We start from the raw sequence: 27,895 nt of genomic DNA on the forward strand, positions 1-27,895 counted from the left end.
TATGTTTGCATTCCAGGTAAGGGTCAAAAGTGCACATTTATCAAAAAAGGCCATGGGGTTTTCGTGAGCGGTCTACAAATGCATAAAAAACAATTAGGTTTTGTTTTGTCCTCGCTTGCCTCCACAGCACCTTAACACCTAAGAGAAAGAAAACACTTTTTAATTATTTCCTTGTCATTATTGTTGTCACTGTAACTGTGTTAGAAACTGTTATGATACAGTGAATAAAGGTGCTACCTGATGTGGGTCCACAGTCACTTTCATTAAGGCCAAAGAATAAATGCTAAAGAGAAAAACAAAAAGAGGAACAGAAACTAAAGGAACACAAGGAGTTTAAATAACAGGTGAAAAGGAGAGAGAAGAAAAGAGTGTCAAGAAGTTAATAAAATAACACACAGCATCAGTACAGATGTTAAGTCCTTCAAGTTGTCTCTTGTTTATCGTTGTCTTGTCACGCTACAGCTAACACAACAAAAAGAAACACAAAGTGTGAGTATGTACCTTTTCCTCTATTTCCTTTATTTGTCTCTTTTGCAAGTCAAGCCTGTCCTCCAGCTCTCTAATCCTCTGCAAGGCAAAGACAGACGTGGTTAGCTCGTCAAAATATCTCGGCCAGATCTCATCAAATCTAACAAAAGAAACAGTTTATAAACAGTTAATAAGACCGTGATCCAACAATTCCTGTATATGCTCCAAATACTCTGCCTCTTTCCCATCATGCCTTCTGTCTCCATGGTAGCTGTGTTGGGTAAGACGGTGCTGCCATGGCAACCGAAGACCAGATTTAAAAGTGAACCGTGGAAATGACTATATCTTTGGGCCTTATATTAAAACCAGAGCAGATCATTCACTGACTCTGGAATGTCACGAGTGTTCACAGAAGTATATTTAATCTAGTTACAGTATCTATAAGTGTATTCAGGATTAAAAAGGAGGCAAACACACGAGGAAAGACACAAATTATAAAACTAAAATACCAGCTCTTTCATTTAATATCTTCCAAATGTATCTTTGGTGAAGCTAAATGCTTCAAGCAAACCCAGCTCAGTGATTAATAAGGTAATAAAAACAAGCTGTTAAAATTATTGTTACTGGACCACTGAGTCAGCCATGAGAGTGAGTAAGTGTGTAAACTGAAGCCAACTGTGGGGAGGAGGAAACGGTTTTTCTGGATTTTTAGATCTATCTATAAACAATCAGCAGTTTCCATAAATGTATTTACTTTGTTAGTATATTTCATGAGTAGTTGATTAGAATGTGTTTTAAAAGTCCTGTATGTAACTCTAGAGAAAGACAGTTGATTGTGGAGTTTCATTCATGGTCATCAAACACTGACGCTTTGGGTTGGTTGTTTGAACCATAGACCCAAAGTGTCGGTATTTGACAACCTGGATATGACACTCATATCCCTTTTTTTCTTGGTGTGGGCTGCAGCCCAGCACAGCAGGGATTTACAACAGGGCTACATCTTGAAGGTGTGTCTTACGGCGCATTCACACTAGGGATGCACCAACCCGATATCTGGATCGAATATCGGAAAATGCAACCTATACCTGAGGCGATCCTTTCCCTTTAAATCTTTTGCAACGCGAGCTACGTCACATACGCCATGGAGCGAAGGAGAGAATCTACTGTGTGGAGGTATTTCACACTATTGCAACTGCTGTTGCACAATTGTTTATTTTAGTTAAAAATAAATAGTTCATCATTGCATTAATCTGTTTAATCTTGTTTCATTCATCAATGCCTGATGCCTCTAATCTTTTCTGTTCTACATGTAAAGGTATATAGCTTTTTAGGTCAACCATGGTATCGGATCGGTATTGAGTATCGGCTGATACTCAAAGCCGCAGCATCGGAATCGGTATCGACACTGAAAAAGCTGGATCGGTGCATCTCTAATTCACACCAGGATAGTCCGAGGGACTTATTTCATTTGGGCGGAGAATACCGAAAAATTTAACACCTTCATTTGGTTCGGTTCACTTTCACACTGCACTTTTTAAAGTCGACCAAACCGCCTGGACAACGTCACGCAGTTACAACAGCTGCTCGTTTGTGGGCGGTATTGCCCGAAGCAACCACTGACCAGGAAGAAACATAGCATGAGGAAGAAAAAAACCCGGCTCATCGATTGGCCAGGACAGAAAACAGAAATCCATCCCCTTAAGCTGGCTTGGTCACCACAAAAACAATGGCGCAACACCAAATTTATCAATAAGCGCCTGCACCTCCTCACTACTCCATGTCTGCCCACAAGACGTTTTCCAACTTTTTCTTTTTTACCTATGCTTCTCCTGGTTTGCGCTGTTGGCTTTGTTTTTTTTTTCTTCCAAAATGCACTGCGCTCTAAGTCACTTCCTCTCTTTGGTTCGCTGGATAGTCCTTTTGCATTTCCCACTGTAAGCAAACCGCACCAGGGTTCACTTGCAAGTGAACCGAGAACCCCAGTTTTCAAGCAGACCAGGGTTCAAGGGTCAACTATGTTTCTCCAGAGTTACAAACAGCACTTTTAGTGTTCTGGTTAGAGATTAGGAAGACCATGTTAGTAAATTACAGCTCAACTGATTCAAATGAAGTTTAGGGTGCAGTGGTTGTTGATGTACTCAATGAATCACATATACTGTACGAGCCATGGGTGTAAAACTAATGTGAGGGCTGCAGAGTGGAGGGGTACTGAAGGAGTGGGGGAGATTATTCAGATCACAATGAAATACACACACTAGCACACACAGAGTCATTCTGTCTCATCTTTTCACTCTTCCACTTCTACATCTGGACTTACAGATAGGGTTACAGGTTGCACACACAGGGATACTGCATCTTTTTCATAGCACCAGAGGTCTGGTGGGGTCAGACGTTTCAGACAGGAACCAGGGGTCAGATTGAGGGAGGGCAGGACTCAGTAACCTGACTGCATTTGTTTTAAGCCTTACCTGCTGGGCCTGCTGAAGGAGCTCCATGCGCTCCTGTAAGATCTGACTGTCAAACTGCCGGCTCTGCCGGAGAATCTGACGCCGCAGCTTGTCCACGGCTAGCCTCAGCTCCTCCCTCTGCCTGTCTGTCAGCGACTCGGCCACCGCCTGGCATGCCGGCTGCTCCTGCTGCAGAGCGCTATACAGCGTGGCCTCCAGCTCCTCGATCCTCTGCACAGCCAGCCATATACACACACACATACAGGTACACACACGCACACGGACGTGCACATGCACATGCAGAAACACACACACAGGCATGCACAAGCACACACATGAAGGCACGCACACAAACAGATACAAACACACACACATACACACACCACTGTGACCATGGCAGATATGGGGAACACTGTTCCACTTTATATTGGGGGTTACTGAGGCTTGACCTTCACATGGTAACTTCATTATATCAACAACACAAACTGTGTTTTTATTCTCTCTGTTCCAGTAAAGTTACCATGTGAACAACAAGCTTTTACCAACACAATATAACGTGGGACCATAAACACAAACCAACACCAAAACTGACCAAATCAAACGGTTAGAATTTTATGGAAAGTGACCTAAGTGTTAACTTATGTTTACTGCGAACAGCCTATTTAAATCAGTGGGAGGGGAGAATGTTTTAAGATCATTCATACTAACAAAATCTAACACTAAAATCTTATTAAACCCATTCTGTCTAATTTTTCTTCAGCTTCACTTGTTGTCCACATGAACCAAGTACACAGGATATACATAAAGGCATTACATCTTCATATTTTCTACAATTTAAGACTAAATCAGTAAATGGCATAAAGCCAACAAACAAGAAGCCAAATACCTCGGCCAATTCAGTGGCTTCCATTGTTAAGAGAATTTAGATTTCAGTGGTAAAAGATGCAGTATCCCGACACAATGCAACAAATTTTACCTTTATGGAGGATGTTGCATTCATGATGTTTAATGGGGTTCCAAATGTTTATGTGTCATGCTGGAATGACAATGGTGCACCCCTGCATTCCTCAATCACTTTATCATGAACCACTAGTGCTTGTACACAACCTTGGTTAATGTTGTAAATAATATAAATGAGTGCATGTTGTCTGTTTGAGAGGCTTTGGCCAACTTTTGCATAAAGGGACAAGGTCATACTGCTCCAGGTTCCGTACCATGTAGGCCTGGTCCAAGGCCTGCTTCCTGTAGTCCAACTCTTCCTCGAGGAATCCCTTCTGCTTACTGAACAGCTCCTACAACAAGATGTGATAACATAAAATGCAGGATGTGGTATCACAACTAAATGGTAGAGTACAGTGCATACTGTAGAGCCAGGAAAACTGTGAGTGGCACAAATTAGATTTGGGTGGACTTTTTGACATTGGAACAAGAGAAAAAAAAACAAGCAGATAAATAGCTTGTTTTGTTTATGCAGCAGTCAAAGGTAAAGTGTATTTGTATCTTTAACAGTTTAAAGCTTGTGTACTCTGATGGTATTGATTTTTCACCTTGTCATTTTCCAGGTCGATCATCTTCTGAGTAAGAGCGGCCTCTGTGCTATCTATCTGCTTCAGCCACTGCACACGAAAAGAAGGCAAAGATCATGCATTTTCAGAAGCTACAATAGTTGTATTTTTATCATCTGTGTTTAATTTAACAAAAATGAATCAAATGTAGTGGCTGCTTTGGGGATACATGAAGTGTTATTGCAGCAGGTGTCCACCATGTGGCAGTAAAAACACAACATGTGTGAGAGGCCTTTTACTCACCTTTTCACACAGTGAGATCACCGTCCCTGCTTGGATCACTGCAACCTGCTCCTCATTTCTGAGATTCTACGAAAACAAAACACGAGTTATTAGAATTAATAAGAATACCACTTATAAAAATGTCTTTTTTAATCCAGCAGTGTGTTAAAACTCACCCCATTATCCCCCAGGATATCCAGCTTCTTCATCAGCTCAGGAATGATTACATCCTGCAGGTCAAAGCCAGCCATCATATTGATTCCGTGAAGTCTTAAAGGACAATAAATAAAATAGTCTGTGTTGGTGTGTGTGTGTGTTATCACCTTGACTCCCTCCTGGTTGCAGTAGATCTGCAGGGCACTGCTGCTGTTCTCAGGGAATGCAGACATGTGCAGATTGAGGGCAGGAGATCTGCGCTCCCTCTCCTACACAAAGTAATGACCATGTTAATATTCATACACACACATACACCAAAAAAAAACAAAAACACATCTTATCAGCCAGACTAACAAGTCCTACAGTCATGTTACAGTTGATCATATCATTGATGGTGGTGCACTGTGGACAACATACTACATGAGTGTGAAAAGGGAGTGAATGAGGGATTTACTTACATGACACTGAAAACATGGTCGGGATCTGCCAAAATGAGGGAGGTGGAAACCCATAGATTTAAAAGGGAAACCAAACCAAACCAGTAGGGAGATTGAAAACACATGCTGAAACTCAAAACTGAAAATGTGATCTTAAAAAGATGCTGCTCTGCCTATACTGAGACACTCCTGCTACATAAACAGATGCAGCATCAACTGATATGAGTGATGCTACCTATTTTAAACCTCTAGGTCAGTAACTTTTTCACTGCACATGTCAATTTCTCACATAATATTAAAGAAAAAATACTTAGCAGATAACGCTACACTGTTTTATCTTTCCTATACTATACATAAGCTTTTATCTGTTGGAAAACAAAACGTGGGACACACATGCAAAAATGAGAGGAAAAATGAACCAAGATGGGATTGAATATCCAACTTAAATACATTTTTATTCAGTTAAAAATTATATTCATCTGAACACATTAACACAACATTCTTTCATGAATAAAAAAATCCAGTTCACTGGAAGGGGAGTGGACACAGCTGCCATGCAAAACAATGGAAACCACAAATGTATACAGAGGGGGACTCAAGTGTGTACAAATGAACAGTCTGTCTGTCTGTCTGTCCGTCTGTCCGTCTGTCTTTCTGGCGAGTCACTTTATGTAGGTCTTGATTAAGGAACTGATGTTGTTGTCGCCTCCTGGTGACAGTTTGGCGTTGGTACAGTCTCTTACTTCCAGTTCAAGCACTCTGAATTCCAGCAGCTCATTCTGATCCCGAGCATCCTGAACCTCGGCCTTGAGCCGCGACTCGGCCTGCTGCGATGCACACACCTGCAGACACACACAAATCTTTGTTATAATGGTTTAGTGTTGTTTACAAAGCATTATGAATACTCTGAATAATGAATGTTGTTATCATATTTTTTTGTTTTGTAGGTAGCTTAGAATCAACTCAAATTAACAACCTCATAATAAAATTAAATGTGCTAAAATTTAATTTTACTTTTATCCACAAATTAAAGCCAACTCATATTACTGGTTGTGCTTTGCTAGCCTGGCATCATATAACCTCATGGATCATTCAGAGGTCGGCACTCTGGCTCAGTTTCCAACCTTTTGGCATCAACTTTATCACAGTTTATGGAAAATTGTCAAATGCTGAAAGCTGGCAATGACTGCTTGCAAAAATGAATAATCATTTTAATTTTTTCTTTGATCATTATGCTCTACAGAAATAGACACATTTCCAGAAATTCTAATTTCATACTGCTTCTGGCTGTGCCTTAAGCACTCATAATTATCACCCTTGAACTTACTGAATGACAGATAAACCGAGGGGAGTTGTATGTGGCATGAGAGTAGATTGTGAAAAGGGGTGTTTCCGGGGGCGTACAGAGGTGGTGAAATCTGGTGATGAAATCCAGATTGTCAGTCTTTAGTTTCTTTTGTTTCTCTTGGATTTCTTTAAATTGGTTTCTAACATTTCAATTTTATGCTGTATTTTCTGTCAAGTGTATGTAAGGCATTTAGGTTTTAGACTGTATTCTATATAGGACATGTTCTTGACTACTTGTGTTTACACGTTTTGCTAAATGAAAAAAAAAAACAAGGTTTCGGAGCAGGACAAAAGATTGTGCAGAAATGTCCATATTCCTCAATATCAGGCGCTGAAGTATCCTTTGGTATCAGTACAGAGAATACACGATACTACGGTATCTTTTAGCAATGGCACTAAAGATCTTAAACAATGCCAAGCTCTAGTTGGCATTCTGCAAGTCTGCAATGATGCAGTATCTTGACGCAGCATCTATCTTGCCAATAAAAGTGAGTATAGGCTAATGCAATCTACCTTCTCATGCAGCTCCTGGTTGGTCCTGAGCAAGTACTGCTTCTCCTCCACCCACTTTGAATCCTGCCATAACAACCAAACACAACATCAGCACAAAATGATACTGACAAGAACAGGAAAGGGAGGAAAGCATCCCCGACAATAGGGTGTAATGAACAAAGCTGTCAGAAACACAATCAGCCAAATCAAAACCAACACAGGGACCATGTACTGTATTTCCAAATGACACATGCAGATGTACCATAGACACAAACAGACAGGAGCATAGTGGCAGTGGCACAAGTTTATTGATCCAGAGAAATAAAGACCTCTCCTGAGAAAACAGGCAAAGGAGCTGCATTCACAGTCATCCACAGTTCACAGTAACAGGGGGAACAGAAGGTGATCTGAGATGAAAAATGGCAGAGCAGCAAATCAAATAAACAGAGCTGTGTCAAGCCACAGTGGAACAGGCAACATGCAGAAAATGTGCAGTGACAAAGGAAAAACCTCACAACAAATGAAGAAACTAAGATTGCTGATATGAATTCATCACAATAATTCTAGTGTTCCTCATGATATTCAGTGTAGGTTATAATTAAGGTGCCAGAAGTTATTTCAATCCATTAGTTTTGAGAAAACAGCCGAGGCGTTTCTCCTAGACATGACAATGTTTGGCTTAGTTATCAGACTAAGATGTTTTATGATCACTTTTGTACAAATTAAATGAACTAAAATTAATGTAAACTGTATTTTCAAATTCAGAAAAAGCAAGACATTACTGGATTAACATCTAGTAAAACAACCTATTCATAGCTGACAGGAATCAAATTGGTTCAAGTCTCCTCTCCAGGCTCGACAGCACTGACAGGCCCAATAAGAAACAGAACCAACAAGGAAGGATAGAGGGTGAGGAAGAGCATGCAGGAAGTGACATCACAGGATTCTGCGGCAGACCTGGTCAGCAAAGCGCCAGCCCAGGAGCAGAGCAGCCAGACAGACATGCAGGAGGGCCAGTGAGAGCAGGACCAGTGAGCTCCTGTCACCATCCCTTGTCTTTGTTACCTGCCCCCTCTCTGCCAAGGCCTTCTCCAGGTCCACTATCTTGGCCTGGCAGCTGCTGAGCTCCGTCTGCAGCTGTTCACGTGTCTGTGGGAGGGAAGCTCAGCCATCAGGGACCAGCATGAAAATTGGTTTAACAGCAGAAGAAAACTTTACATGGTATTACTGCAAAATATGCATTTCAATAATTTAATAGATTTGTAAGTTACAGAATATTCACTTCTTATGTCCTATGTACAGTTTTTCTTGCAAAGTTGTAAAGAAAAACATTTGAGGGATCATGGCCAAACAGGGCATAGAGGTTAAAAGTGATACGAACCCTGGCTTCCCTCTCAGCATCCAGAGAGCCCCCCGTCTGCTCTTGAAGAAGGGCGTAGGCACGCTGGAGAGCCTGGTACTCTCTGGTCAACTGACGGAAGCGAAGCTCTGACTCTTCACGGGAAATAGTCTTTATCAAATAAAAGTAGAAATTAAAGATATATTAAAAAGAGACATGGTCAAACGCACACACTAACCTTTACCTTTAATTATTTTACTTACATAGATGGTGTTAGACCCATATAATATAATATAGTTTAAGGCTGAGTGTCCATATAGTGTTTATTCCGAGTGCCAGCGTCTTTTTAAAATTATTCCAAGTGAGAAGAGAGCATATGCAGCCGCAAGCTGCCGCCTAGAAAAAAAGGGCTCTTTTTAAGAGCACTCTAACTTTTTTGTGTGGCCACTTCAAGTGCATCTAGAGGGAAATCTCTGAACTCTTCCGAAATACACTGGTGTCATCACTGTGGTCCTTTGCAGGCAACCAATCTATATTAGATAGGGCAGGACTCATCATTCAGGTAACCAAGAAAATGCAGGAGAAGCTTGGCTATGTCTGTCTATCCCGAATTGTATGATATGTCAGACAGAAACTATCACAACAAAGACAAAAAAAGCTCATCCGTGGGAGCAGATCGGCCGGACACTGAATGTTGCTAGTGAGTGTTGTAAGCATGTTGCTGTCGATGTAGCCATCAGACAACACTTAAGTGCCCTCTAGCATCCTGACAGCAATTGTTTTTGCCAGAGAAAAACACTATATGGACACACAGCCTAAATTATTTCTTTCAACTTAAACAGAAGATTTTCCAACCTCTTCCAAATCCTCCTCTGGAGTTGCCGGTGTGCGGTCAGTGAGGTCAGTGTTGTAGGAGGTCAGAGAGGAGGTCTCAGAGTCTACCGACTCCTCATCAAATCCAAAATATGTCTCCACAACATGCCTCTGCATGGAGGAAAAGAGAACAACAGAGGATATGCACATTGTTAAATAAAATTAGCAAAGATTATGTTGTCCAATCTAAAGAAAGCCCAAAGCCCAAAATCCAGCATTCATCCAGATTATATCACACCTGATTTTAGCTTAAATAAGATCTTAAATCCACCAAACATTTCAGCTTTACAGTATGTTTAAAAAATTTGTACAGTAATAGTTTATTCACTGACTTTTGTCTAAACCAGTTATTGTCATTCTGTTGTTTATCTCAGGCAAGATAATCTGATCATATCAGATCAAATTTCTGCGTGTTTGTTTACTTCTTTCTGATCTTAACTCCATTCCAAACCCCACAGAGTCCTTACCATCATGTTTATAAGTCATCTCCTGGCAACCAGAGAAGTAGAGGCAAACTAGGGCACAGAGGCAAATGAAGGACGAGAAGTAGAGGATAAGGAGGATGTACTCCGTCATGTTGCTACTAGATCAAAAACGCTGACAAAAAACTATAAAGAATCTCCCCCAAATACATCTATCGTATCTTGGACTGCACTAGCTGATTTATACAGACTGTGCAGGCCTTAAGTGACGTCCAAAAAGCCCAAATGCTTTCCGTTGCACTCCCACACAAAATGGAAAAGCAGACAATAAAGCTTCTGGTTACAATGGAATTACTCCTACAGAAAAAACAAAAGGGCAGCTTCTGGATATTGTCTCCAAGCTCATGCACTCAGCTTCTGAGTTTAAGTCCTAAAAAAGAGCCAAGCCGCTGTGCCCAACCCTGTATCCACCTCACCAAGGTGACAAACTAGTTCCAGCAGGAGAGGTGGGGGAAAATATCTGACATGCATCTATAAACTCCTCCTCCTGGCAACATCATAAACTCTGAAATGTCCCCAGGTGTAAACATGCACACATAACAGCAATTACCTTTGTCTAACACAGTCACCTCATCCAATTAAAACCATTATTATAAGTCAACCTCATCTCTTTCCCCTCTTTATCCACATGTAAGTAAGCTCAAAAAAAGACCAACTCGTGTACAAATTAAGCTTGCAATTTTTGCACTAAATGTATTCATTCATTCATAACACTAAATAAAATAAGGCAACAACAGAAACAAACAAATAATTTTCCTCTAGCTGTGGTGGATGGTTTCAGCAGGAGCTGCATGTGTACTCAGCGTAATGCTCCCAGCTGTGAGGGATACTGTCATCATTGTCTCCTGAGCCCAATTAAACACAAAACATGCACACAGAGACACACACACACTTAATTAAAAACAGTACTTAAGGATCAGTCAACCACAGATAAGGTAGTTGCTTAGTTACGCACCACTGGATTTTAAAACACTCGTGGACACTCACTTTAGACAGTTTCAGAGGTTTCCTCCTGTTCTTTTTGCTCATCACCAATCGGTCACGTTCCTAAAGACAAACACAGTAGATAACAATGAGAGCCCCACATCTGATATTCAGTCGAGACTCAGTGAGCTGCAAATGCTTCACACAGCTCAGTCAAAACAATAAGAATATTAGATTTCATGCAGCAGTGTCACATTTCGTATTTTTCTACAAATTTCAAGGTCAAATAAGAATGCAATAAAATGGAAAAACTGCATTATAACACTTATAAGTTTGACATGAAGTGGTAATGGTGCAGCAAGCGGTGTAATTATAATAAAGCATGTGGGCTGAAGCCAAGTGATGTGATGAAAAGCTATGAAAATATGGCATAAAGATGGATGGGAAGGATGAATTAGAAATTTTGTAGAAACATTATTTTTCTAAGATTATTTTTGTTTTTTATTAAAGGACAGCTGCAGAGAGACAGGGAAGGTTGAGGGGGACATGACATGCAGCAGGCCGCTACAAAGGACTCAGCCTATATGGAGCAGACACGCTACCAGGTGAGCTAGAGGTCACCCCGTAGAAATAATCTTGAACCAGCTTACATTCTACCAAACACACCCTCTGCCCCTTTCTGAAAATATATAACTTATTCCCCTAAACTGAGGGGATCCAAAAGGCAGAGAGAGCACCGATTACAGCGGGTGCTTTCACAATGTGATGCCTCTGGTGCGGCAAATTGTCTGACAGGAGACAAATTCCTATTAACTGACAGCATGTATTGTTATATCACCCAGCCCACTCCCATTTTAGAACAATCTTTGATTATTTTACAGAAAAAATGAGATATCAGCGCTCGTTACAGAAATATATGCCATACTTAGCTGTTAAAAACTGTGACACTGGAACTGGAAATTTAATCACTGAAACTTCTTCACAAAATATGTGGTTTGAGTAAAACCCTGACCTGCATGAGCTCGTCAATGATGCCCCGTTGCTCAGAAACCTGCAGCTTGAGGAACTCCACTTCCTGCTCCTCGTGGGCGTGGCTCAGGTCTGTTAGGGAGCTTGGCCGTTTCAGCTGGGGCTGGATGGATTGTTGCTGTGAGGGGGGCCGCGAGGAGGTCGCTTTTTCCTTCTGAAAGTGGACAGAGAGAAGCTTCATCATGGTTGTAGAGAATTATTTCATGCTGTTCCTCAAATAGCCAGTAGAGGTCCCGCTTCCTTTTTAATGATATTCTCAGTGACACCCAAATTGCAGCAACACAATCTGTCTTTCTTTACAGATTCATACTAAAATATCTGTTTTCTACAAGTAATTGAACTTTGAATTATTCTTTCACTAGACAGAAGAGAAAAACAACAGAGAGCAGGCACAGTAAATAATATACAGTGTGCATCTCACCATCTCAGCGTTCTCTCTGCTCAAGTTCTTCAGTTTCTCCTCCATGCGTTGCAGCGTTTGCAAGAGGTCGTCATTCTTCTTGGACAGCCGCTTGTTCTTCTCAAACATGGGCTTCATCTGGCTCTCGGCCTCTCGCACCCGCTTCAACTGAACAGAGGAAGGAAACAGGGAGGGGAAACAATGTAATCCTAAGTCTCCAAGTGAGACAGAATTTCCAGTTTGAGCAGGAGGGGCAAAATCAAGGTTAGAGGCCATAGAAAATAAAATGTTTTAATACATGTTTCATAGGCGTGTAGGCCTGTAATTTCTGCATGCATGACCTTCTGTGTGTGTGTTTCTCACTAGTTCATTCCTCTCGTCAGCCAGCAGTGCATTTCTGTCCTCCAGTTTCCTGATGACCGAGTGGAGCTCCGCAATTTTCAGCTGGAACCTCCTCATGTCACGCTCCTCCACCTCCTGTGGAGCCGGGGGGAGAGGAGAGGAGGACGAAGATAAAAACTAAAAAAGGGAGTACATGCAGGCAGGCAGGCAAGTAATTGAGGTGGATGGGAAAGAGGAGGCGGGATGAAGGATGAGACACCATTTTACTGTGACCCTGTATGTGAAGTATACACAGTATTCACATGCCTCTCACATGCCTCTCTCTCATGAATGAGCTGAAAGTATGAGCTGCATGTGCAGGTGTGAATTGGTGTAAAGATATACAATACTGTTGTATATCTCCATATGACATATGATGGATGTTTTTACTCATCACTAGGGAAAAAAAGTCCCTGAGTTTGCTTTACAATCAGAATGGTAGGATGGATCTGTCTGCCATTAAGACCTGCTAAAGTAACAAAAACACACAAAGATTTTTTGTCCTTTATTTTACCTTCAATATTCTAGAGTTCAGTAAAAGAATCAATGTAAATCCAATGTTCTTTCTGTCATTTCAATATTGTAGAGGCTTTGTTACCCTGAAAAATATCAGAAATCCAGTGACTTTTACGGTTCTGTATATGACATTCAAAGCATTAATATAGCAGCAAACCCCTATTTTCTATGTAAAGATATAGTGGAGTGATGGCCTCCTGTGTAGAGACTGACGTCATGCTGCCTCTGTGTGCTTGCTTCTGTGTGGTTTGTTGTGGTAAGCCCATCTGACCACGAGTGCATGTTTGTGCATGTGTGTATAACGGCTAGCTCATTGCCACAAGGTTGCACTGCGCTCACACGGTGGTTATCAGTAATTTTCCTGCAGCATCGGCACGGAGGCGTAGTGCCCACCCTGCAGTTCCCCCTGGTTAACACCGTTGGCTCTGTCAGCACTGTTGCCATTGTTTAGCGCTATTAATTAGCACCATTAGCCAGCCCTTACAGAATGTGTTGCAATTGCAACAGTTGACGCCAATTTGACAAATCCCTGTGAGTTCTGCATGTACTTGTGATTTCCCCCCAGGACTGCTGTTTTTCCGCAAGTTTGATTTGTCATAATTGTTTCCCATGAGTTTTACCAATCATAGCAGTCCCTCGCATAACATCACCGGACTCACTTCCTTGTTTCTGGTTGTGACGACGCAGACATGTGGGACACAAACGTCTCATGTTACCGACAAAAATGGTTGCTAAAGGCCATGCAAGGCAATCCTGATGCTCTTTTCAAAAGCAGGGGTGAACTAATTTGCATCATGTGCAATGTTATGGTGGAACACAAACGTCATCAGTTGAAAAATACTTTTCGACTGCAAAACATACCCGAAGAATGGCTGAAACTTTCAACTGCTCCTGCAATTTCTTTACAAAAAATGATTTAAAACATCACAACATGCATTGCAATTTTTTGGAAAAGCTGCCAGAAACCGGACATTTTAGACCACAACAATCCCCCCAAAAAGCAGTGAAATTCTGGAGTGGCTAGTAGCCGCTAGCTCATGATTTTAATTTACTCATGCATTCATATGTACTGATGTGTGTACCTGATTGTTGAGCAGGTCTGAGTTGTCCCCCAGCCCAGGCATCACCTCTCTCTTGGGGCTGCCGTGGTTGTGTTTCTCAGCCTCTCGTACCTGACCCAGCTGCTCATCCAGGGCTTCTTTCTGAAGCTGAAGCTTCTGAGCGAATCCGGCCTGCACCCCCAGCTCCCTCTCCAGGGCACACATCACCCGGTCCTTCGCCTTCAGCTCATCCATCTATGGGCGGGATAGTAAGGGACATAGTGGGTGGTGGGAGGAGTGAATGAGGCAAACAGACAGTTTTCCATTAAATCCAAGTTACAGCCTATATTATAATCAATGAAAATGTTCACATTAAATAGTAATATGTAGTGCAGATACTTCTGAGATCAGGTTGAAGGAAATACACCAAAAATATTCATAAAATTCAGCAAAAAATGTGAGTATCTGGTTTACATGACATGCACTGTCCTTCTGTCTTCTTTATGTGAAAACAATTATGTTCACCGTGATGCAGCTTTTAACCTGACGTCCCACTCTGTCTACACCTTCAGTCTAACAAGCTGTTTGCTCCGATGGCTGAGAACAGAACAAGGGAGCCACAGCATTTTAACATTTAAAATATAGTGCTTCAGCTGTGATTAATTTATGAAGCTTTGTTCTTGCTCCGAGTTCACACAACTTCTTGTGACAAATGCTCCCACATCTACTTCCCTCCATATTTTGTTCTTTAACACTGGCATTTCCTGCACTTTTACCACTCTGACTCCAAACACTATTAAGTCTCCTTGTTCAAACATTCCTTTGCTAACAATAATGCCTGTTGTAACCCTGCTAAATGTAAAATGATTAATGAGTAACTGCAGCAGGTATACAGGCTTTTATTTTGGCAGATAAGCACCACATGGTGAGATATGCAAAGACAGACAGTACAGCAATTAGCCTCTAGCCTTCACACAATGTCAGTGAGATAAACTTCAGAAGCAGGAAAACAGATGTCGGGGTGTGAGGTATTCCAGGTGATATTCAAATATGGCTGAGACAGACAAGGACTATAAAAGTAACAGCTGCTGGGTTTGTCAAGATAACCTATCATGGGAATAACAATAATACATTGTTTAAAGGGCAGCGTAAGACCTGTCTTTTTGTTATTCATTGCTCTGTATTCTGTAATTTAATTGAGGTTAGCTTGTTGTGATGGACATAACAGAACACTCCAACAGAGGCCCAGAGGGGAAGTGATCATATATAGTATCAAATTTTAAAGGCAGAGCACACACTGTAGGCTCCAAATAAATAGTTTATTTCCCTTTTCCTCTTTTTTAAGGCAAGATTTAGAGCCTCAGGAAGATCTTGGGGATCGAAATGTTAACTTAAAAAGAGAAAAAGAGAAATAAACAATTTATTTAGAGCCTACAGTGTGCAAACCTCCTCTGTGCCCAGCAGTGAAGTATTTTTTTTGTCTTGCCTCTGAGTATTTTTGCCAGGATGTGTGCACACTTTGTCCCTCCATCTAATTTTGAAGGCCCAAAAAACAATTTTCTCAACCAGCTCCTTACTTCCACAGCATTACTGCACACACTTTCTGACCAAGTTAAAACAGTTTTGGTCATTTCAATTTATGGAGTGTGTTTTGCAGCAAGGGTTTAACTACATTTTCATTTAAATGTGATGACAGTTGTGTGAGTTTGCTGGGTTTTTTGTTTTTTTTTGCCAGACCACTGGCAATAAAATTTGATCAAACCACACCCACATGTGGTCCTCATGAGGCAGATTAGCTCAGTTTTTCAGTGCTTGGAAGTTGAGGAAGTGATTGTTACTTCTTGTTGTTAAGTTATTGAGAAATATTAGACAGTCTAGGCATGTTGATACTGTAAATACAAATGTGCTAACTGGAATACCAAGGTAAATAAGGGTTAAAGAGATGGAGTAATTTCTAATACATTTGAATGATCTGTTGTGTGACATATTATATCATATCACAGAGTCACCTGCAATATTTCAATTCATTAGTCTTTATCTAAAGACTCCTTGAGTGGCCATGTCAGTTTAAGATAACGTAGTATCTCTTATGTGTGTCTTCCCAGCAACATGTGGTCTCACCAGTCGGCGAATGTCTCTTTCACAGTCCCGTTTGATGCGGTGCACCTCATCCTGGTGCTGCTGGTAGGCCGTGCGGAGATCTGCTGCTTTGGCTTTATCTGCCTGCAGAGCATTTGCATGTGCCTCCTCAGCCTGTTTCCTGGCTGTCTTCTGCTCCTGGATCTAAAAGACCACGCACACACACACACACACGTGTCATATATTAATACACACACCAACAAAGAGAGTGACACTCTCGCATTCATCGACACACATCCTATCCAAAAGACAGTTGTAATGATAGATGCCCTGTTTGTCTGGAAAGGCTACAAAGAAACAATAGCTTGGAAACAGGCTTTTCCACCCTGCTTCCTGTTTTTCAGCAGCAAATTTACAAAGGTTTACACAGCCCCACATCAACAACACTCAACATTGACACACACACTTTAACACACACACACATGTGCACTCATATAATGGTTTCAGAATGCCAACTTTCCACAAAATGCTGTTTTCATGAGGTCACAGCCTAAATACAACAAAAACAAAAAGACAGCGGTCACAATTGGCAGCTGAGGCCGATATGCAAGTGCTTTAATTATGGTTTAAATATGGTTTTAATATGGCTTTTTGCTGCACTGACTAGAAGCAAAGTTTGAGCTCTACTCCATATTATTCCACAATATATAATGAAAATATATTCAATACCGCATTACTGTCACCTGAATACATGCTACAACCCACCTCCTGCTGTAGCTTTATCCTCTCCCCATCAAAAGCTCTCCTGGCCTCCTCCCGAGCCTCTGCCAGGAGGGCATTTTTGAGCTTGTCAGCAGCTCCATCTCTAAGTGCGTTAACAAGCCCCTGGAGTCTCTGCACCTCAGCATCCCGAATCTTTATGGCCCGGGCCAGCTCGACTTCATGCTGCCGCGCCAGGGTCTCGCGGGCAGCCGCTATCTCCCGAAGCTTTTCTTCATGGAGTTTGGCACGCAAGTCAGTGAGCGCCACAGCGTGTTTGTGCTGCTCAAGCTCCCGAGCCTGCCGCTGCTCCTGGAGCCGCTCGCGGAGCTTACATACCTGTGAGAGCGACACATTTTGCCATTAGAGTTGCATAAGAATCCAATCATTATCAAACAAATCACAGGCCGCCATCCGTTTGCCCCCAGACTGTGTGCAGCACTGTGACGACTTCATTTGCAAGTTTGCACTTTGGGTCCTGGCAGTTTGAAACAAAATGGATGCACAGCTTTCAAGTGGTGATTTATTCCCCAACAGGGAGCAGTAGACACTCAAATGGAGAACAGTTATGGCTCCTGTGCTGACTTAAATAAATGTGAAATCAAAAAGAATTTTCCCTTGCATGTACCTCCTCATATCTCTGTCTGCTCAGATTAATTTTAGCATGATAAATGATTCTGTTTGATGCTTTTGTGTACTTGTCCCACCCTTACTGTTGATATTATACTTTATGCACTGCTGTTGACATTCTTACACCCACTGCTCCATATGGCATCTTGCAGATGCTTTTTACGTATAGCGCATATGCTTTTAGTAAGCAAGTAAGTTGCCCCCGTAAGAACTGAATCCTGACACTGTTACTGCCATTCTCAAAGTACAACCATGATGGATGCAGAGAAGGGCAGAGAGGTAGTTTCATTGTCAATCAGAAGACAGAGGGAGAGGCAATCCACCCTGACAGCTTGACTACGTGCCGTGTTGGAAGGACAGGCCTAACAGCCACTGAGTAAATATAATGCTGGCTGGCCATGTGGTGTACACTGATGAAAATGTGTGCATCATTTACACCTTCTTAATGAGACACTGGAAAAAAACTATCAACAACTGAAGCTCCAACATGTGGAACTAAGTATAAGCTCATAACTGAGTGCATTCAGCATTATTACAGCTGCTACTATGAGTATTACCTCTTAGTAAGTGTGCTTGTATTGAATATTAGCTGCAGTGAAAAAGCCTTTTCAACTTCATGACTATGAGCCGGCACAAATAAGTGAATGGTTTATAAATAATTCTTTGAAATTGGCCACCCTCTCCTTCCCCCGCTTCCTCCGCTTCTATTGTGATGATTTAAAGGGGACTCTCTCCTGTCACTGTCATTATTTTTAATACACAAGGCCTCCTCCTCCTCCTCTTCTTCTTCCTCCCTCTCACCTTGCTCCGCTCCTGCTGCAGCTCTATTTGGGTGTCCATGAGTTTGCTTCTCAGTTCCTCGTTGGTGACCTGCACCGAGTCAGTCATCACCTCTGATTTCTCCGGCTTCCTCCCCTTTTTAACGGGTTGGGCCGTTGGGGGTGTGGTTGAGGACATAGCACTCCGGCCACCCAAACTGGACGGACATAGAGTACCGGGTATGGGTGAAAAGGAGGAGAGAGTTAGTCGCTGCTCCTCCTTCTGTCGCGGCCCTGCGTCATCGTTGTCAAGTCTACATCATTGCTGGAGGTTGCTGGGAGTTTCTATTTAAGAGACAAACAGAGCGAAAAGGAAAAAAGGTGAGTCAGTGTTAAAAACTGGGTTACACCAAACTACTCTGCACAATGCACTGGACCCAAGCCACATGACGCACAGCCTAGGGGAAAGCAGACTATTTTTGGGACTAACATTTACACTCTCCTCTGTCACCCTCCTCTCTCCAACATATACACGTGGGCCATTTATCATCATCCTATTCCAGTCCCTGGGCTGTACTTAGAAGCCCCACAGTGCATGAAAATGTGTCTGACCACCACAGTTATGGTCCCTGGTCTCTCACATCCCCCTATCACTTCTCTCTTTAAGTAGACTAATAGATGAATTCTTTACTTTGAGGATTCCTTTGTCCAGAGGTCCTATAATCTGTTCTGGACCTGTATACATACTGTGCAGAATAAAGAGATGCCCTAGCATCACTGTGGTCCACTTAACCGCTGCAAAACAAACTAATCATCACACATTAGCACTCCTTTATCACTTAACTGCAAATTCCCTGAGTGCTGACGGCTTGTATTAATGGAGGTTAAGAAAAGCCTCCTTGGAAAATTTGACTTAGAAATCTTTGCTTCATTTGTCTGCCCTTTCTACTGCCTTCATTTTGTCTTCACACCTTCTAAATAAATTACTGTTTCAAATAGATACCTGATTGATTTTGTCTCAACTGTTTGGACAAGGTGAATTTAGACAGCAGCTGCCTCGACTACTGCCATTCGATCCTTCCACTTTATCCATCAGTGCAATATAATGGCAAGACTTGCAAGAGTCTCAACCTTTCCCTTCCTGAACATACTGGATATACTGAAAGGGTGTCCACTGGTATTATTTTTCTAGTTATAAGAGCTTCAATATAAAACAGCAGCAGCAGCAAATCATAACATCTACTTCTAGCTCACCTAGCACCATTGAGCCAAGGACGACACCATAAATGTTTACATCTCATACTGTCACAAGCGCGAGCCTCTCATCCATGAATAGATGCATGCTTCTTTGTGTGTGGTGATATGATCGGTTTGCGAAGGTCAGTAGAAAGAAAATAGTTTCTACATGAAACTGCTCACAACAAGGTCTGTGTATTATCTTGAGTAACCGGGCCATGATTTCTGGAAAGAGATATTGCTGTTGAGTTTTTCAAATGTTTTTCTGTTTTTTTTTGGGTCACTTTGAGCACCACAAGCTGAGTGCCATGTAGTCCATTAATTCAAGACATCTCTTCGGTTGATATCTCCAACAGTTTGCAACTCACATCAATACCATCTAGACTGATAAATAGCACTACAAGTAAGAGGAAAAATATGTATTTAATTTGAGGGTGAACTGTGCCTTTAATGGAAAACTAATGAGGTGCATTGCATCTGCTAAATTGGAAAAAGGAGCGACATCCGATTGAACCAGTTCATCCTCCTTTTCCCCGCCAAAGGCAGGCGACAGTTGTGTTAGCAGGTGTATTTTTGGCAGATTTTGTTATGGATTTGTTGCTACAATGACACACATTCACTGAGCTGAAAGTGGACTCCTCTAATCTCTTCCTGGAATGAATTGTAACCCAGTAACCTTCCAGTTCTTTCTGCTGACTATTAAATAAATAATGCAACAACGAGGGAGCTAAAGCATTAAGACCGCAGGCGCCTCCATCTTTTTCTACACACACATTATCTACAAACATTCATACAACATACACAGATGGCAGCAACAGTTACCAAGGCAACCCTTGCTCTCAAAAACTCTGTTCCTCTCATAGCAAAGGATGATGGGAAGGAGGAGTCTCACAGTGGATTTGAAATATGCACACAGAGACACGGTGCACACACAAATGCATCCTATAGAGGCTGCACGTTCGGGAAAAAAAACATACACACACACACACCATTTTGTTATCTGATTCAATCTCAGAGCTGAGGTTGACTGAGAGACAGAAATGCATTGATGCTGGAGGGCAGGGGAGCTTTCTTCCACATGGATTTTTACACAGCACGCACAGTCAGACGTTGGGAAACAGTGGGGAGGAGAGAGAGGATGGAGGATTAAGCCTATAAGAGAGAGGCAGATAAGAGGGAAGAGTAGGAGCAAAGTAGGAAAAAAAACCATGCAGACCTCTACTAGAGAACAATCCTCCAACCGTCTCTCCCCCATCTCCTCTGACATCCCTCCACCCCCACTTGCTGGCATGGTGATGTTACCGAGCTGAGGCAATCAGTGATCTCACTCTCATTCACAGAGACAGAAAGAGAGAGCGGAGGGGAGAGAGAAATCATTCACACACAGAAAGTCCTGCCACAACGACACAGTCTCTGAGTCTTAAACAGAACTATAGGGACAGACACAGCTGACATCTAGTCACACAAAAGCTCCCTGCACTTATTCACATTACTAACAAGCATGTATTTATTTACTGTGGGTCTACAGACTTGACCCAGAATCACTTTCCAGCCTTCCACTGCTTTAAGCATGTTTTTGCATGCCTGGTCCATTATCAGAGACCAGGTGTACCCACGCAGAAATGGCTGAGAGGTATAACGGATGGTTTTACTAGTTTTTCTTCATAGGGAAGGAGGTGTGGACGCTCATCCTACCAACATCTGAATGTAATGCTCTTCCTCAGTGGAAACAGAGGGAGATAACATAAAGATACAGTTGGTAACGAAACTGTCACTATATTCTGAAAGAAGTACATGAGACAGATAGGCTGTGGAAAAAAATTATGTCCCTCCTCCCCTCCTACTGCCTCTAATGGCATTCGCTAGAATCAGACCCAGCGCGGTCAGCAACAACCAATCAGAACTGAGGGGTGTTTAAAGCAGCCGTCAATCATGTCAATCGCTCCATGAACTGCTGTATCAAACTTGGCAGCGCTGGTTAAATATGAATAAAGATTCTGTTACTGCATTGCCTACTTCCTGCCTCAAATGTTTTCAGAGACATATTTTAGCACAGTGGTTCCAAACTGGTGGGTCACAGTCCAAAAGTGGGTCGCTCGTCCATTCTGAATGGACTGCAAGTGACCCACGAACATGTCAACTTTGTACTGAAGTACAGTGAATTTCTGGCATATGAGCTTTTAATTTGAAGTGCCGTTTCCTGCTGTAGAGTGACCAACTAAAGGACAGCTACTAGACAGAGACAGAAAACTATCAACAACATGGCCAAACGCAAGTTTGACGCTGAATATTTTAAACTGTGTGGACTTTAAACTAATGAAATCTTGACCCCATGGCTGGACCAGTTTGGACCCAATGTTTTAGTGTACTGTTTAGCTATAAAATGAGAAAGTTGGTCCAGCTGGTGCGGTACATGGTATTTCTGTTTTTACCTGTATCCAACATGGCAGCCAGGTCAAAAACTTTCTCATGTTACAGCTAAACAGTACACTAAAATCAGGTTTCTGAAAACATTTGAGATGAAAAATAGGCATCGTGAACCCTGATTGACATAACTGACAGCTGCATTAGAGACTCCTCTGATTGGTTGTTTTCATTCACATGCAGTAAGGCCATTAGAAATGCTGCAATGCAAGAGTAAGCAGAGATGATTTTTCTCATAGATTATCTAATTTAGTGCAGTGTGAATATAATGACAGTTTCAGCAGATGTGAAAAATATATTTTTAGAAAAATTATTAACTGTAGCTTTAAGTGGTGATTCACATGAATCATTTTTACACAATTTATCTTCACATATTTTGAGTCAGAATTAGTCAACTGATAACCTTTTCTTGCATCACAGCAGAACTCTTGGTATATAATGTATAGTTCATTTCTTACTTTAGTCCAGATTCTTCAGGCACAAACATATACTGTAAGAATATGCCATCAACCACACACAGTTCCCACAAAGCTCCCCTGGAGCCACATGTTCCCAAGCTGGCAGCCAGAACCAAACTTTCAGAGTTTATAGGGGAAACTGGAGCACTTTATAGGGGCACCAAGAAGCTAACAATCACCTTTAATGTTCACAGAAGCAAACAAAAGCCAGCACAGGTCATAGACCTTAAATCACCTCATCCACTGTGAAATATAAACAGTTGCCCAGCTTTTATTGCACTAGAAAGCCTGACTGTTTAAACAAAAACCTTTCAACAGGTAAAACCTATGGCCAAGATCAAAGAGTCATCATTGACCCAGCTATTATCCACATAGAGCTGACATAATCCATTCATACTATAACAAAAGAAGATTACTATGACTTATCAAATCAATCATAAGTCATATATTGCAAAGAGTAAAATGTAAATTGACCAACACCTTTGAGGTATATTTTAAAGCAGTGAATGTAGGACTGAAACTATCAGCTTCAACAAACAATGGAGTTAAATCAGTCAACTGTGACTGCAAGAAATAAGTGATGAAGAAATCCTGCAGCTGCTGAGGAGTTTCACAATTAAGCTAATGGCTGCTTGAGAATGAGACTCCAAAAAAGTCAGCAACAAAATGTGTCAGTATCCTACAACACAACATTAGATTATTAGTTGAAGTATAGCATAATCAAGGCTTTGGGCTGGTACCTGGCTACAACTGGCTAATGTTAAAATCTTCATCTTTTCAGAAACGGTTGAACAAAGTGTGACAAACATAAATAAGTGGTTTCATAACTGCCTCAGGAAGTCTCTGAGTGAAATGACAGGCCTGTACAGGGTTACAACAGGACACTGGTTGATGGGTGTTCCTAGACAGCCTGTCTCTTAGCTGGAAGATTTAAATGTAAGACAAGACAATGTTTGTTTATCTTTGTATGAAGATTTTTGTGATGAACATCAGTAGTGAACGGTACAATATAATGGACAGTAGTAGGGCAGCATATTGTTAAAACAAGTGCCTAAAGTAACCAACTTTAACAGCTGGAGACTGTTTTGATCATTTGAAACAAGAGGCCCTTGCAAAAAAAAAAAAGTCCGCCTCCCAATTGGCAATAAAACCACTAAGTTTTCTATTGCTCTTTCAGGTACATGTGGTGGCTGTACTCCCAAAACATTTCTGCCTTTGAGTGTGAGTCTGCAGCATACCTTAGTAATACAGCCATACAATCAAATGTAAATAAATAAAACCGAAACCTTTTCCACTTTGTCCTGTTTAACAACAATTAGTGTCATTATAATTAATCTGTAGATCATTATCTGAAGTATTCGATTAGTCATTTATTCTATAAAACATCAGAAGATTTTTTTGGTTCAGCCAATAGTTCAAAACGCAAAGATATTCAGTTTACTTTAATATAAGAAAGGGAAAAAGCAGCAAAATATCATATGGAGAAAATGCAATTATAAAATTTTTGGCAAATCTCCATGAAAATTAACTTCGATGATAAATTGATCATCAAAATTCTTACTGATAAAATTCTGGTCGATCGATTAATGGATTACTCGACCAATCATTTCACTTCTAGTTGTTTCTTCCTGTGAAAAGCAAGGTTTATTTAACACATCTCACAATTTCTATTAAGTTTATATTAATTGTGTCACCTATTTAAATATAAATCAAGTCAGTTGGAATAAGTGTTGCCATTAGTTAGGGGTGTATGCATCAATCTGGAGTGATTCAGTGAACGATCCCATGAAAGAACAATTCAATGAACAGTCCCATATCATCAATGCAAAGTGAAAACATCGATATGTATTGTCATCTTTAAGTTACACCTTTATTTTGAAATTCCCATGGCAGTCTGTGTCACCACTTCCATCAAAGCTCACCTCCTTTCTAAAAATCTAAACAGTGCTAATGGCCTAGCACGAGGCAGACAATGGCAAGCAGCCAAGAAAACAATGAGGATATTTACTGATATCATCTCATATCAATTGCAGACCCCTGAATTAAACTGATCGAAATCGTATTCTAACAGACATTGTGAAATATCCAAAGAATTGATATAATAAATGAAACTTGTGATTTACACTTCTAACTTTAGTGCCATAAACCTGTCCTTGATGGGCATCACAAAATTAAGCCCTCAGAGAGATGTGTGTTTGTATCAAATGACTGATCGCTGAGGGATGTCAGTGTCACCACCCTGACTAAGAAGTCCTGACAATTGCAAGTAAATTGCAACAAAAATAAATAAGTTTAGAAAGACCAGACATCATAGGTGTTTTATGGTTATAAATGAAGCACAAAATGTTGCGTAGATAGACATCTTTGGAATTGTCTCAAGCTTATTGTTACACACTCACAGAAGGACCTCCGCGAAGCTAGACAGACCACACACACACACTCCCATGGTGTCAAACATTAACTAGACTTCAGTGAGACATGCCAGCCCAATAAATACATAAAAGAGCTGCAAATGGAAGCTAAAACAAAGACATGTTGCTTCTCCGTCTAGGTTAAAAATCAACAGTGATGGTGTGGACAGACTTTACATTTATCATTGTACCTCACAGAATTATATTCGGACACAACACGCATACGTTCTCACTGTAGGCATATCAGCCTCAGCAGACTGTACACTGTCAGAGCAGCTCTGGCCACACTCCAGACATCCGTCCACAGTCCACACACACACACACACACATCTACACACACACAGCAGTCTAGCGATACTCCAAAGACACAGTAAGATCCCACTGAGAGGCTGAGTAACCCAGCCAAGTGCAGCACTAGTGGAGCATATGACCTACAAACTACTATGCCAGCAGAATGACTACAACAAGTTACTGACCCCAATGACTAGTCAACCTAAACAGATAAACAAGATGTCTCTCTCCCTTGCTCTGTGTCTCTGTCACACACATGCACGCCACCAATTCATGCTATTGCTATTGTTAGTTTCACTGCTGAGGGTTTAGATCTATAGCACCTACTAATGTGACAATTTGGTCGTCCCCGTCTTTCATCGCTGGAGGTGTGTTTTGGGCCTGTGCTGTGCATGTATGCTTTTGCATGCATGGCTGCAGCTATGTTAGCAGAGATAGCCTCATCCCCCTCCAAAAGACATGATTGTGCACTACGTAATGTGATTAACCATGCCTCTCCCTCTGACTACACAGTACATTAATCAGTACTGACTGGTTACTATTTACCCCCTGGGTTACACATAAACATTTAGACACAATACAGACATTTACTCATCCATCCCACTCTTTGCATTCAAAATATGGGATGAATTACTCTGGTATGGCTTCAAGAAATAGTTGTAAGCAAAGTAGTGGAGCATGAGAGAGGCATGCACAAGTGGGTACAGTCCACGGGGATTATCCTGGAAGCAGCCAGTGACTCAAAGTGTTACGCTGTTGAAGACTGGGGTATGGAGGGAGAGATAGGATTATGAATGAAGAATAAGTGGGATGAATTAAGTTAGAGAGCTGAGTGTGGAGGGCGTGTGCGGGGAAAAAGAGGGAGAAAGTATGACGTAAAGAGGAGTCCCAGTGCATGTCAGAATTCATTGACACTGTATGTAACATAGAGGAGATTGACAGGCTGAGGTCAGGGTGGATAAATGACATTAAATAATCATAAATAGACAGCAGAATGGCATGTTCAAATTCACCAACCATTCAATAGTAAATAATTGATTGCTTTCATGTTTTACCAGCATTTGGCTAGTAGCTGGTGCTGCTTTCCCACCCTGATAGACAGTGATCTTATCATCCTGTCACAAATGTAATAATATTTTTGTTGCAGTACCTGCAGGAGACAGCTATTGCTTACTCTGGATCAGTTAAAACAACACATAAAATGAGCCCAGCCTGCATCATAGTTTTTGCAGCATGCCCTGAGCAGGCTGATCAAACAGAAGTGTGTGTGCAACACATGTTGGCCGTCCACCGAGGCAGATTTACGAGCCTCTGGAGCTGCCAGAGCTGTTATGACAGACACCGCCGGTAAACACACCCGGGCGGGAAGAGTAGTACATGCATGGCAGGGGACTGATTTGGTATGGTGGAGATGTTTGGGGATGGCTTAATGCGATGTGGCCAGCTCTCTAATGAGCTGTCAAATGGGAGATTAAAGGGTAGAGTGCTGCTGGTGGAGGGGAGCGCTCTACACTGCTGACTACTGCCTGTCTGCCTGTCTGTCCGGCTTGCCAACCACACCCCACGGCGACATGCATGGGGGCTGCTGCAGCATCCTCCAGCCACAGAGGTCGGCTGTCCTTGCACTCCGGCTGTTATGTGGTGGTGTTCATGTGTGCACCCACTGTCATGAGGCATTTCCACCGTGCTGATCTGGCTGGACCACACACTAATGAGGTCCATATTTCACATGGGGGCCTCCCTTTTAATATCAGGCGAGACACGGGAAGAAACATCGGTACTGTATGATAACGTATCAGTGAGAGGACAGTAAAAGCAGTTGAATATTAATCGCTCGTGTCGGGTAACGTTACCATCACCATACTTCCTCTTTAGCTAGCTGGCACAGTCGGCCAGAGACCAGAGGTGTCACTCAGGTTCACGGTGTAGACAAAATTCACATCCCTGTCTAGGTTTACGTGACGTGAGGCTTGCCAGTTACCGTTGGTGGCCAAAAACTCACACTGAATGCCACATATGATGTCGGCTGACCGTTAACGTTACTGCTCGTTAGCACATGAAACACGGATGTCGGTTATGTGTCACAGCGGCTAACCGCCTGTCCGCAAGAAGTTGTCACCACACACGGAGCAAACTTACCTGAAATGGAGGTCCGGTGGTCACAAGTGTCCTGATGTTGAAACCTAGCTGCCTAATTTGCTTCACATCCAGGAAGGGAGGCTGGGCTTGGGCGCGTGCGGAGCTGAATTAACTCACCTCCAGCTCTTAACAAGATGCCGAGCCCAGCTAGCTGCGAGCAGCGAGCCTTTACAACTTTATTCCTCGGATGTTACGCGCATTTTCCAGCAGTTACACAGCGGCTCAAGTTGTAATTCCGCCGCTGATATCATCCTCTAGCTACAGACTGGATTCAGCTTCAGGGCTTCTCCTCCGCTCGCGCGCCGCACGTTGACATTTTCCTCCACGCCCACACACACACACACACACACACACACTTGAGGTGCACGCGCGACGTCATACGTTCCTACAGAATCCAAACACATGAGTAAAAAAATAGATAAATAAATAAATAAAGCTGTGTCGGTGCCCGTGTCGACGGGAACATGGGAGGGGGGAAAAAACGCCGGTCGGGCGTCGCCGGTAGCGTGATAGAAGCGCGACACCTGACTGCGTGTTCAAGAATGACACCGCGCGCGGTTAGTGCGTGGACACGCCGCCGGTGCGGGAGCAA

The 27,895-nt window shown here is 42.1% G+C and overlaps 1 protein-coding gene across 1 annotated transcript; it reads right to left on the bottom strand.

The window, feature by feature from the left end:
* Window positions 1–27,817, bottom strand: jakmip1 (janus kinase and microtubule interacting protein 1). The gene is made up of 23 exons (XM_050042782.1): window positions 27,304–27,817; window positions 18,388–18,689; window positions 16,963–17,295; window positions 16,240–16,401; window positions 14,161–14,373; window positions 12,545–12,658; window positions 12,203–12,349; window positions 11,765–11,935; window positions 10,816–10,875; window positions 9,329–9,457; window positions 8,516–8,644; window positions 8,200–8,283; window positions 7,156–7,218; window positions 6,039–6,137; window positions 5,026–5,127; window positions 4,879–4,932; window positions 4,724–4,789; window positions 4,463–4,531; window positions 4,130–4,207; window positions 2,937–3,146; window positions 502–567; window positions 238–314; window positions 1–138 (listed from the first exon to the last, which is right to left on the bottom strand). Exons 2-22 carry the CDS (start codon window positions 18,541–18,543, stop codon window positions 264–266), a joined length of 2,556 nt encoding a protein of 851 aa, XP_049898739.1. The 5' UTR covers window positions 18,544–18,689; window positions 27,304–27,817; the 3' UTR covers window positions 1–138; window positions 238–263.
* Between the last annotated feature and the right edge of the window lie 78 nt (window positions 27,818–27,895).

This window comes from Epinephelus moara, chromosome 4, assembly GCF_006386435.1.
Source record: "Epinephelus moara isolate mb chromosome 4, YSFRI_EMoa_1.0, whole genome shotgun sequence".
Taxonomy (NCBI): Eukaryota; Metazoa; Chordata; class Actinopteri; order Perciformes; family Serranidae; genus Epinephelus; species Epinephelus moara.

What these genes read in the sequence shown, in the direction of transcription:
- jakmip1 (XM_050042782.1), bottom strand. Translation starts at nt 18,543, where the DNA reads ATGTCCTCAACCACACCCCCAACGGCCCAACCCGTTAAAAAGGGGAGG. An exon ending in GCAGAGAGAACGCTGAGATG is followed by an intron (nt 11,936 to 12,202) that starts GTGAGATGCACA and finishes GTCCACTTTCAG; the next exon opens with AAGGAAAAAGCGACCTCCTC. An exon ending in AACCTCTGAAACTGTCTAAA is followed by an intron (nt 9,458 to 10,815) that starts GTGAGTGTCCAC and finishes TCCTCCATGCAG; the next exon opens with AGGCATGTTGTGGAGACATA.